Below are 12,979 nucleotides of genomic sequence, written 5' to 3'. Positions count from 1 at the left end.
GCACAGCTCCTGGCAGCTCTGCCTCTCCTCTGCAATCTGACAATTGACCAGAGAACTTTGCGTGATGGAAAAGGACATTTACTGGAGCGGAATTGGCGGAGACAGCTCTGGAAAGCCTCGGTTGGGAGAGCTCTGGAAACCTCGGAAGGTTTTTGTGGGCAGGTGCAGGGAGTGGTGTGAGGGTCCCCCAGGGCTGGCAGGAGTTAGAGCCAAGTGTCCCCAGGAGAGGGACACTCAGCATCTGAACCTCCCACTCACTCCTCGCCTGTGCCTCCTCCGGATGCTCCAGCCAGCAGAAATGTTACTCAGGGGGAGGAGGGACGGGCGGGAGGTGGAAGGAAAGTTTATTCTATTTGTGGGGTGAGAAGGGAGGAGGAACAAGTGGAAGGAGGCTCAAACAAAGGCTGGTGGGGGAGAAGTGTGATAGTCGAGAGCACGATGAAAAAAGAAACCACTGACCTATTTTTCTCAAGAGTTTTTTGTCCCCAAATGATGAATGTCATTAATTCTGTGTCTAGGAAACTTGGTGTCTTAATCAGGTTTGACAGGAAAACAAACTCTAGAATTTTTTGTTAGGTTTTTCCTTTCTTTATCTGATGGTTTAAAAGTCATTCATGCACTGCTTTTACCTACATCTGCAATCACATTTATGTTTTCTAAGTGACCCATTCAAACAGAAGGGAACATCTCTCCTCTCTTCACATCCTTCCTTGCTCCCACTGGAGAAGCTTTTGACTCCTTTGAGCCCGCAGTAAAACTTAGCCTTGGAAATACTAGTATTTATTCGAGGAACCTTTATTTTACAGCTGATATGTAGGACTTTTCCTCGGGAGCTGGTAAGAAAAATGACCTTTCCCTCCATCTAGTCCAGGCACTAGAGGGCATCCCTCGCCCGCAGGTTACACAAAGATGTGTCCCCAAAGTGCTCAGGAGAGTCCTGCGACACTGACTTCATCCTCCCTGTCCGCCTTTCCACCCGCGGTGCTGATTTATGTGCATGACAAAGAGAACAGAACTGATCTGTCAAACAAGTCCTATTTTGGGCCGCAGATGTCCCTACCAAAGACTCTAACGATGAGACCTTACCAAGCCAACAGTAAACATCCTGCAGCAGAGCAGAAGTCCAAAAGAAAAAACTTTGCAGGAAACAGGAGACCACAGAATAATTCTCATAAAATCTGGACCTTCATGTGACAACCACACCCTAGAAATAAATTGAATTAAGCTCCTTGGGCTTAACAGACTCCCCAAAACTCAATTATTTCAGTATGTTTCAGAGGAAGAGAAATATTGGTCGTGCCAGAGATTTTTGACTTGGCTTTGGTCAATAAACACAATAATCATGCAACTAATTTTGCCTCATCTTACATCACATAGACATTCAAGAAGTTGGGCATGATTTTACCTAAAAGACGTATTAAAACCTCAATATTTTGAAGATTTTGAGGACCTTTAGTAGTAATAATACTTAGAACAATCTAAAGAAGTCAAGAGTGACACAATCCTGAGTCCTTATGAGAGGTACACAAAGTGTACCTGATATTTTAGAGATTTAATAAAACTAACACATTATTATTATTATTATTATTATTATTATTATTATTATTATTTCTATTTCTGCATTGCTATCACACATAAAAAGCTCACGTTGCTTTCTCTCTGGATTCTCTAAACCCCAGAATAAGCCTGTGTCCTTCCATTTGTGCCTCCTCCAGCAGAAGGAACAACTGAAGGATGGTTTTCCTTGAAGAAATTGTGCTGTAAGTTAGTTCCACCTGGAAGGAACATCTCCATATCCAAAGTGAGAACATCTTATAGGAGAATTCAATTAACACCAACAAGTTCAACCCAGAATTGGTTACACAGAGAGGAAATGAGCTTCACTTAGTTTTCTGTTGGAATGTTAACATTCCCAAAAATTTCACTGGATAAAATTCATGATTAGCATATCCAGGCTCAAAGGTCTCTGCCAAAGTGAGCTCAGGCACATCAGTATTTATCTTCAGGACTCCCAGCGAGGCAGTCCAAGAACAGAAATAACACCACAGGCTTGATACCAGGTTTGCTACTGGCTTTGAATAAAGGGCAGGGGGGTGGGCACAGCTCCATTCCAGGGAAACCGGAACCTCACCCTGACTTAAAGCAAAGGTACTCAGCCTTCAACCCCAGGGCAGCAGTTGTCAGACAGCTCCTCCTTCTCCATCTCTTTTGATGAATGAATAACTGGCCACACAGAATCACAGAATCATGGAATTGTTTGGGTTGGAAGAAATCTTAAAGACCCTCCAGCTGCACACCCTGCCATGAGCAGGGACAGCTTCCACTATCCCAGGTTGCTCCAAGCCCTGTCCAGCCTGGCCTTGGACACTTCCAGGAATCCAGGGGAAGCCACAGCTTCTCTGGGAAACCTGTGCCAGGGCTCCACCACCCTCACAGGGAAGAATTTCTTCCTAATTTCAGCTTTCAGCATAAAGCCATTTCTCTGTTTACTAATAAAACCCAGCTGACTCTATTCTTCCTTGACCTGAGATGCCTGAAGGTGGGAACAGCCCTTGCTCCTCTGACTTGGTACCTTTTCTAAGACTGTAACTCCATGAGAGGTTTCTCTTGCAAGCAGGGGTGATATGGACACACTGTATTTCAGAGCAGCCCCACTGAAATTCCATGTGCTCAGTGACCCCTGAAAATCTCCATCCCTTATCACAGATGCTGAAAACTTCCAATGTTGAGGATTCAATGCCATTACTGCCTTGAGGAGTCTCCAACCTTTGAGATAATAAAAAAACTCACAAAGTCCTGAGCAAGCTCTTCTAATTGACCCTGCTTCGAGCAGGAGGATTGGCCTGGGAGATCACCAGAGGTATCTTCCTGCCCCAATCCCTCTGTAATTCTGTAATTCTGTGGTAATATGTGCTGAGACCTCAGCCTACTTGCCTAGATCTGTATGGACCTTTCAGGCTATGACTGTAGAAAGTATTGACCTTTAGGATGAGCTGAGTTCTCTCAGCATCAAGGAGGAGGGATCTGAAATTCCCAGAGCTGCTACTCACAGCCAAACAACAAACTGGGTACTTAGTGGATTCACCCAGAACAGAAGAGATGCAGGTAGAGTTTCTTCCCTTTGCCTGAGGGGTTTGAACCTGCATCTCCCAGCTGAAGGTTTGAAGAGCCTGGCAGTATTTGGTGAATGATATTTAAACAACAAATAAAGGCCAAGAAAGCATCTCCTGAGCCTGTCTAGATATTATCTGAAAACAGATTTCATTCATTTATGTGTGTGGGGAAAAGGCTTGTCTAAATATTATGCTTTCTTATGGGAGAAAAAAAAGAAATCATCACATTTTTGGACCAGCTCCAGGAAATTCACAAGTTAAAAAAAAAAAAAAAAAAAAAAAAAAAAAAAAAAAAAAAAAAAAGAGGATAAACAAACCTACTTATAGAGTTGGTATAAGACATTCATCTCTCTCACAAGAACACTCAGATGATCGATTTGTAAGCACAAATCAATGCTGAGGAAACTGCAGGACCAAGACACTTGCTGGGGGCCAAGATATCTCTGAGTAAACTTCCATTTTGCCACTCACTCTGTCCGTTGCTTTAGGCAAGTCAGGTCTCTTTATAGAAAATACAGATTATGGAATTTAACCCTGTGGCTGAGAAGGGTTACATGCCATGAAACATTTTAATTATGTTTTTAAAATTGTATTAGAGACCCTACCTTCTACCAGGGAAGTCAGGAGTGTGACATTTGCTGCTTTTCTTCTTCCTGCAGGCAAATTCAGTCCAAGTCTGTCTAATTTTTCTCGCAAGCAGCGTCCTCCGTTCTTGGATTTTGCTCTGTCACAAGAGAACAGCAGGAAAGAGAGAAACTTGTCACTATTCTGCACTTTTCACCCGTGTTCACATATGCCTAGAAATTGTATACAATTCTCTGACGAATCTGTGGGGCAATGCCTGCAGTAGTGACATCAGTGGGAAATATTTCAGGGCTGTATTCTTAATGTCCTGCTTGCTCTCGGTGATTCTTTACCATTGGTTCTTTGGCAGAGTCAGAGATTTTAATGCCTGTCATGGGGGCATCAGATCTTCAGGCAGCTTCCCACCTGACGGAGCCCTGATTTGGGCACAGCACCTGGGATTACAGTGATTAATATAAATATTGACAGTGCAAACACTTATATCTGATTTGGCCAAGCTGGGCTCCAAAGAGAAAGTAGAGAGAAACATGACCTAGAATTAGATTAAACAGATATCCATAATGAGTGAACTTTACTTATCTGCCTTATCTGGCTGTTAAAGGAAGCCAGAGAGCTACTTAAATGTGGATGTCCATGTGGAACTCAGCTCTAACTATCCCTCTCTAATTTATGTAGAGACCTGGGTACTCAGAAATGTTGTCTACAAAGCCCAAAACTCACAAGCAAGAAGGTCAAGGCAATGGGAAATGCTGAAGCTAAAATCTCAGCCATCACTGGTTATCTGTGTCCCTATGCCAAACACCTACATCCCTTTGTTCTCACAAAATGGGTCCTGGTGTGTCCCAGCTGCTTTTCTGCAACACCTCAGTGTTTGAAACATTTGAAACAAATACAATTATGCAGCAGATGTAACTCCAAATTCTTCCTCAGCCTGAGGGAATTTTAACCTGTATCTTTCAAACAGAGGCAGCAGCCAGCTGACAGAAAATAACTAATGTTAAAATATTTAAACAATGAATAAAACAGTGACTGGAACCCCAATATCTCCCATCTCAAATGAGTGACCTGTCCATTAATTAGATAAGAGTCTACACCTTTGCTTTTTGTACAAGAAATACATAATTAACCCCAAATGAGATTGAGGGGGCCTCATCTCCAAAAAAAGTAATCATTGAGTAGTAAAAATAATTAACTAAATATTTTGGGGTTCATGTTTAAGTTCCTTCAGGCAGAGGAAGGAATAGAACATGCAATATCACCATTTGGATGTCTGCTTTTATGCATTAAAAAATACCACAAATTCGGCCACATTGTTTGTCAGAAAATATCTTCTGAAAAGAATTTTTCCTTTATTCAGAAGAACACTCTATTCCCAAAGCAAGCTATTTGGGGAAATAGGTAATCAGTGACTGTTGACAGGATGCAAAAAAAAAAGCCTTCAAGGTCTCAGGCAAACAATCAATAAGATTTTGTTTTCCTACATCTTCCCTGGTCAAATAGAGAGTGTTTGAGCCTGTTCTCCAGCTGTGAAACCCTCAGTTACGAACTGACCAAATCTGTCCCATTGCTCCCTCTGATTCATAAAGCAGAATTAGCACACCCAAACTGCAGACAGGGAGGAGTCCCTGGCTTTTTGCAAATTCCTCAACCCTGTGCCCAGGGTTAATTTGGGAGGGGAGATATTTGGTCTCGGTCAAAAACCTTTGGGAATCATTCAAACATTTTAACCGAGAACAGAAGTGAGCCCTCACATTCAAGTTGATGAATCCACAACAGCCTGCACTGTATTGATGAAATCTGCAGCATGAGTATTTAAAATGAAAATTAGCTGAAGGTTTCCCCAGCATGAAGCAGATAGAGGGGAAAATTTTGTTGGATGCAGATTTTGGATTTCAACGCCCATAGAGGCAGTTAAACAGGACTTATGCCTTGAAAACAATTTATGGTCTACAGCCATTATTCTCCAAGATGTCTCGAGACAGCTCTTGAGGCTGGTAAAAATGACTTTCAGTATAAGCACGAGGATCAGTGTGGCCCTCAGTGCCAGCAGTGAAATAGCCCATGACTTCTCAGCTAGTTTTGATCAAAGGGTGCTCAAGCAGCTGATGCCATCTGAGCTGACGCCTCGGGGACACCGTGACTCAGATATGCCTGGCTGAATTACAGTTGCCTCCTGGTTTTCCTCTTGCAGTGTGAGGCACAGCCTGCCCCTTTCCTTCTTTCTGCTCCTGCTCTCTGCAGGTGTCTGCTCTGGTCAGTCAGTGAAGGGTCAGAGGCAAAACTTTGCCTAATTATTCGCTTCTCTCCAAGTGTGTCACAATGAAAAAAGTAAAACCAGCTTATTCTGGGGTTTTTTTGTGCTCAAAAAACATGCAGAGAAAAGAAGAAAAAAGGCATCCCTACACCTCAGTGTTTTATTTTTTTGTTGAGTGGAGGGTTTAATTATTGCAAAATTATTTCCTTTGAGATAGTTCCTCAGAAAGAATTTAGATTTGTAGCTCGCTCTGGTGAAATTTTCCACACATTGAATTTCCTTTTTTTTTTTTTTTCCTCAAAACAAGTCAAAGCAACATCTATCCATATCTGATGAGTAACTGAAAGAAGGAGGTTAAAAAAAAAATCAGTTTGATGAAAAATGTAAGCTTGCTAATTTACTGAAAATTCCCCAGTGCTCCATCCCCTTCTGTTCACCCCAAGTATGACCACCTATCCAAGCAGGGAAAAATAATAAAGCCTATCTGTTTAAAATAGATTTAAAACCCCCCAATTTCAGCAACTACAGCATTGTCTAGGAGTTGTTATCCTCACCTTCAACTTACCTTCTCAAAATACCTCCGAGCAGGGAGGCGTTGAGGCATTCTGGGGGCGAAAGGCGCCTCTTCACCTCTGCAATGGTCACTTTGTACTTGGAGGTGGAGCTGAGCAGAGACAAGCGGCCAGGAACGGAGCAGAACAGGTCGGTGGGGTTCACAACACAGGTGCCACCTGCAGAAAAAGGAAATATCAAAGTGAGGGAAACCTATTCTTCTGTGTTTTGACAAACTCAAGCGTGAAGAACAATTCCGCCGCGGTTCCTTTGTGGCTGGTTTGGTTTGGGTTTGGTTTTTCTTAGGGCGTGTGTAGTTTGGCTTTCTGTAATATTATTGTTTTGAGAAAAATGAGTGTGTTGCAATTTCAGCGTGGGAACAGTGAATTGTGAGATCTCGTAAGTTTTACAGCCAAAATACCTTGTTATGGTTATTTGACATCATTTGATTTCGTGCTCTGAAAAAATTACCAATCATTACAAAGGTTTCTCCAATCTTGTATGATATAAAAATAAGATTGAACCCTCACTTACAATTAAAAAAAAAAAAACCAACACAGTTTGTGAAAATATCAGGATGTTGGTTCTAATGAGAAATGTTAAATTTAACTCTCATAGCAGCATTTAGGATTACAAAGGCACAAGAACACTCTGGGTTTGCAGTGATTTGCAGCAAGAACAGCTTTTCACACCTTTGAACTCATAAATTCCTGCCAAAGTTAGGTCAAGTCCTCAGCTGATATTAATGATTGAAACTTATTGAGCTACATCAGTTTATCTCAGGTTAGCTCTGCAATTGTTTGTTTCTTGAGAGTGGCGATTACTTGGCCTGGGTCTAAAACTGCTGAATGATCACCAAATCTTTCAGTCAAGACTGTGATCAATAACTCCTCAGGCAAAACTGAGCTTTTAACTTAAAGTTAATGTGAGAGAGAGAAAGAGAGAAAACTTTCTCTGCAACCGATCCAAGAGAGTAGAATAAACTCCCAGGGAAAAAAAAAAAGAAATAATCTTAAGGACTAACACATATTTTATCACCAAGCACAAAGCACTTTTCTTTGACCTGCCTTCTCCAACCTGACTACAACAAAAAAAAATCCTGTGGAAGAAATAAATCTTACCACTGCATGCACTATTATTCCCTGGGGGAAAGATGAGGGAAAAAAAAGGAATGAGCTGTCTATGACAGTGATACAAAATATTATATAATTCAATGCACTACTAGAAGGAATTCAGATGGTTTATGTGAGGATGATGATATGAAGACCTTTTTAGAGCAGAATTAATCTGTGCTCATCACTCATGCTTAAAGGAAACATACTGTATTTTTAAGATACTTGGATAGTTTCTTTTTGTTGTTGTTGTTGTTTGTTGTTTTTTTTTTCTTTTTTTCCTATGGGCACCTTAATCTTTCTTAACTACAAAAGCTCACTTTGTTGTGCTTAAAAATTTAGTTTCTTAACTAAATTCTATAATGAGAATGGAATGGAATGGAATGGAATGGAATGGAATGGAATGGAATAGAATAGAATAGAATAGAATAGAATAGAATAGAATAGAATAGAATAGAATAGAATAGAATAGAATAGAATGGAATGACAATTAAAAGCTCACTTTAGGCAAGATCCTACACCTTTTTCTTTATCAACTTGCATGTGCAGCCCTCTTAAAATTAAGGTGACTCTGTTCCACTTCTCACAGAGACAGACTGAAGGATGAACCTTCATTAAATGCAGACTATTGCTTGCTTACATAAGGCAAACAGAATTTCTTTCCAAATATTTCAGCTCTTGAAGGTATATTTAAACATTTGTGCTGACAGCAACACCAGAAAAGAACATCTCTTGGTATCAATCCCAGATGGATGAGATCCTGACTCAGTACAGCAGGGTATTTTATGACTTCTAATTATGTTCCAGGGCAGATATTAGTGTCCACTTCTTAGACAGGATATGGAGACAATTCGTGCATCACCAAAATATAGGCACATCAAGGGCACTGATGCACATTTTTTTACACAGCTCAGAGCTACAATTAATGAGCTCATACGCTCAAACACAGAAATCTGGCGCCACACGCCTGAAATAATTTTGGGTCTGCGTGCGTTGTTTTGGTATGTTTGGGTTTTCTTTGGTGGATTTTCTTTCTTTTTTTTTTTTTTTTTTTTTTTTTTTTTTTCTCTCTCCCCAGAAACCTGTAAATATTTTCAAGCAACGTTTTCAAACTTCTGGTCTGTCAGGTACATTTGTGAAGAGCGTTAACACTGAGTAGAGCTGTTTGTTTGGCATCTGCCACACAATGCACATACACACGTGTATATATATATACGTGTCAAGAAAACAGTAGCACTGTGTACATATTTATTTACTTCAATGAGTCTCTAGATTTTATAACGAGTGAGACTGCACTGAAACCCGTGTCATATTAAAGTTCATCTCCTTGCCAGGTTAAGCCAGCATGTGCACCCTTGATGCCAGATAAATAATTGTTCCTTTAATCCAAAAACCTGTTACCCTGCAGCTGCTCCTACCCTAACCAGAATTTACTGGAGCACTTCTTATTACTATTTAGTAGAAAGTTGCTTGCAGTCTGCAATATTTTACAATACCATGCCTAAGCAACGTGATCTAAACCGAAACAACTCCAGGTCGGCCAGGTATGGGTTAAAAGTGAAAGAAATCAGCAAGTCTAGGTCATTTGCTTTCCAGAAACATGGGGAACAAGTAGCAAATTCCAAGAAGGTAAAATCTATTGCATATAATTATTTCACTCTATTAATTATTCATTGACACAGCAACAGAGAGCGGCGTGGTGCTTTCTAGATGAAGACATGTCTTTGTCACAAATCGTGTGCATTTTGGAAGGCACAAATTTCCTACCACAAACACCACTTTGGAGAGGAGATGGATGAAATCCTGACCTTTACACCACACAGTAAACAGAAAAAGGCATAGAGGGCTGCTGGAAAGAGAGGAGAAAGGAGAAGGGCAGCCACACAAGAAGATGAAGAATTGGATTTCTTGACAAACACACTCTTCAGAGTATTCCTTCCTTCCTCCTGATCATATTTGGAGTGGACAAATGATTTTGCAAAGCAGCTTAACATGAAGACCACAAGGTATGTTTTAAGGTGAACTAAACAGCAATAGCAACAACCAGCTTTTTTTCCCTGTCAACACAATGCCAATGTAGGTGCTGCTGGAAAAGTCAATCCTCACTTAATTGTTGAGCCAACTTGTCACAACAGAGTAGTTGAGAGGTGGGGTGCTGAGATACCAGCAGAAGAAGCAGAAATAATGCCTCAGAGACAGAGTGGAAATAATGCTTTTTCTGAGTCTAGTGATTCAGCCTGGAGATCCCTGTTACTCTCAGCAGCTTTTACTGGCTTTGGAAATCTTTACAGAGTAACTTCTGGTGCCAGGACCCATAAGACCCCCTCAGCTCATCAAATTAAGAGCCTCAGAAGCAGGAACAGCAAAGTAATGTGCCCACAAGTGTGCCTGAAGTAGGAAAAGCTGTGGTCCTTGCACCCTGACTCGTTATTCATGGCATTCATCCTACAGCAAAGCCAGAAAAAAGGAAAAGGAGAGCAGGCAGACAGTGAGATATCTGGTGGGATCATCCAGCTGATTGCCTCAGAAATTTTGTGCTCTGAGTACCCCATGAAATGAGCCTGTGAGTGTTAAGAAGACTTTTTAGGACAACTGTTTATTCCTATGGGGAAGCAATTACTTGGTCTGATTTGACTTCATCTGTTGCCATAAGAGACTCCTTTGGAGAGGGCTGTAAATGGTGATGGCTGTGCTCCTACAGCCACTGAGGTCTGGGAACACAGGCAGGACAAGATTTAAGCAAAGGGAGAATTATAGTTTATATTGCAATTGATAGATTAGGGGAAAAGTAAAGAAAGAAGGGAAGATTTCAGGCACTCAATCCCTTCTTTAAGGCTTCTCTCTCGTCCAACTCTATTCAATTACTTCTTTGTTGATGACAGAGTTTTAGTCTCTGATCTGTCATCTTCATGTTGATTTGAATAAATACAATTGGTCACAGGACAGAAATGGGTGGAAAAGAGAGATGCTTTGTGAAGCTGACCTCATCTAGGTGAGAGACCAAGGGCCCAAAACTGCTGTGTGCTGAATCCCCAAATCACATCAAGAAGTTATATATAACCTGATATAGTTAAAGATGTTCCTGATCATTGCAAAGGGTTGGACTAAATGACTGTTAAAGGTCTCTTCCAACACAAAATATTCTATGATTCTAATCTATGATTATTTTCAAGTGGCCTGAGGGAGGACAATGACAAAAGACTAAGTTCTTTTTCATTGTTTTACTTTGGGGGCCCAATCCTTTTCCTTCTAACTGCTTGGTTCATGCTCAACACAGTGTCCTCCTTCATGAGAAAGGTGCTCTTGCTTTGCTTCCCAAGCCTGGAACAAACAAAAGTTAGGCTATGTGATACTGGGAAAGGTAGTCAGAGCAAACACAGAGCAAAAAGAGTCTTTTCCCTCTCTTATTCCTGTCTCCACATCAAATAGCTCATGTCGGTACAAAATGCCAGCACGGGCTGATGATGGGCTGTGCAGGTGACAGCAGGGAGAACAGAGCCGTGCTCCAACCCACCCATCTCGTCAACACAATGAGAATCCCAATAACACACGTGGAGAGGGGAGCTGGGTCTGTTTGGGTTGCAGGTTCCCTTTGTAGAGGTGAAGAGAACAAAAGGGTGGCTGGAGTGTGGTGGTTTATTCTGATTTAGTTACCTGGGCATCTGGTGAAATGCAAGGCTCCCTTACACCATCAGAGTAAAATATTTATGCATCCTTTCATTGATAAAACCAATATTCTGAATTAGTTTTTATAATTTTCATAAACAATGTTTTTGTTTTATCAGCAATGAGACAAATATCCGTCAATGTCACTAGATGGTTTTTACACTTTAAATACATTTTTTTAAAAAAATGTGTGTCTATAATTGTGCACATCCTTGCACTCTGCAAGGTCGCTTTTTATTTGTTAATTGTAATAGCCACAATATGATGAGTGTTTTATATTCATTCAATACAACCTAGTCCCTTTCTCCAAAACATTCACCTGTAAATGTCATGCACCTATGAAAGGAAACATCATAATACACTGGTGACAACAGTGCAGAAGTGTTGTTTATTTTGTTTTTCAGGATATAGATGTTTGTGTACTTGTGTATTTATTAAGTATGAGCATACCTGAATGTCAACAGATTGATCTTGTATAAAATATTAATAGCATGCTACGCTTTTTATTAGTCTATTATTTATATCTACAGGTGCTGTTTGTGGGAGCCTCCAGCTTATAGTTTATTTCCTGCCCTGTGCTGAAATTCTGGCAATTTTAGAGGATGTTACAAAGTAAAGACATTAGAATCTGCCTCTCCTCAGCTTTTTTCCCCTTACTATGTAGCAAATGTAAGCAAGCAGTTCTCAGTACAGATTTTGTCAGTGCTGTTTAATCCCATTTGCAGTTCCAAAAGGTCTGTAAGCAATTTAAAATGTTCTCCAAATTATCCTCACATGACCCAGTCATTAATATCAGCAGCTAAATATTCAAAACTCCAAAACTAATCTACATTTGTCAAGTATTGTTTTTTCCTTTTTTCCCCCAGTTATTATTTTGGTTTCATTTAAGTTAACAAACTTTGCATCATGTTGGTGACCACGTAAAACCAGCTCACGCCACAAACAGAAACAATTCCAAGATGTTCCTCACTCCAGCATTCACGCCAAGAAAACAAAGACATGCCTGCATGCACAGAACATGAGGAATTTTTAAATATAAACCAAATGAATCCATGAGAGTGAGGCTGTCACCAGCAGTTTCCAAGACCAGCCTCTCACCTACACCACGTTTTTAAGGATGCTAAGAGGTGTAAGAGTTTTAAGTGTAAATAAGGTTAAATAAAGAGCTTTGGAGAAGCAAGATGGAAAATAAAATAATACAAATAAGTGGGTTTGTTACAGGAAACCAGCTTTAAAGATTGTATGAACACATAAAAACCTCTCCTGTCCCCAGGACCAGCCCTGCATTATGGAGGTGTATCAGCACTGACACAGCAGAACTTCTGCAGCTCCCGGGCTGAAGTGCAAGACCTAAACCAGATCTTAAATGGCAAAATGACATCTGCTCCATTCCCCTTTCCCATACACAAGGGAAACGGATTTTCCCGATGCCTCTCCAGGTCATTTCTGTGCCACTGGCTTGGGAAAAGCGCCGAGCGCTGCCGGGGAGTGCCGGGACCCTGAGCGGGTTCCTGCAGGACAAAGGCTCGGGTGAGGGTGTGGTGAAGGTCTGAGGCTCTGCCCAAGGCAGAGCGAGAGATGCTGAAAGGGACAGCAGGAATCTGTCCCAGGATTTGGCTGGTTGTGTGTGTCCTGCGTGTTTTGTGTGTTTGTTTTGTGCCCGCTTGTCGTGCGCTCTTACACCCTTCACTCCCAGC

At 41.1% G+C, this 12,979-nt stretch overlaps 1 protein-coding gene across 1 annotated transcript in view; it reads right to left on the bottom strand.

The window, feature by feature from the left end:
• Positions 1-12,979, bottom strand: part of TFAP2D (transcription factor AP-2 delta) — a 49,243-nt gene that overhangs the window by 25,415 nt on the left and 10,849 nt on the right. The window contains exons 4-5 of the mRNA XM_083856807.1: positions 6,518-6,683; positions 3,719-3,837 (exon numbers count right to left, since the gene is read on the bottom strand). Of these exons, the coding sequence (XP_083712933.1) occupies positions 3,719-3,837; positions 6,518-6,683 (285 nt within the window). The remainder of the gene's footprint in view (positions 1-3,718; positions 3,838-6,517; positions 6,684-12,979) is intronic.

The sequence above is a fragment of the Zosterops lateralis genome, assembly GCF_965231275.1.
Source record: "Zosterops lateralis genome assembly, chromosome: 3".
Classification (NCBI taxonomy): Eukaryota; Metazoa; Chordata; class Aves; order Passeriformes; family Zosteropidae; genus Zosterops; species Zosterops lateralis.
Note: the sequence above shows the minus strand (reverse complement) of the source record. Positions and strands in the feature narration are given on the sequence as shown.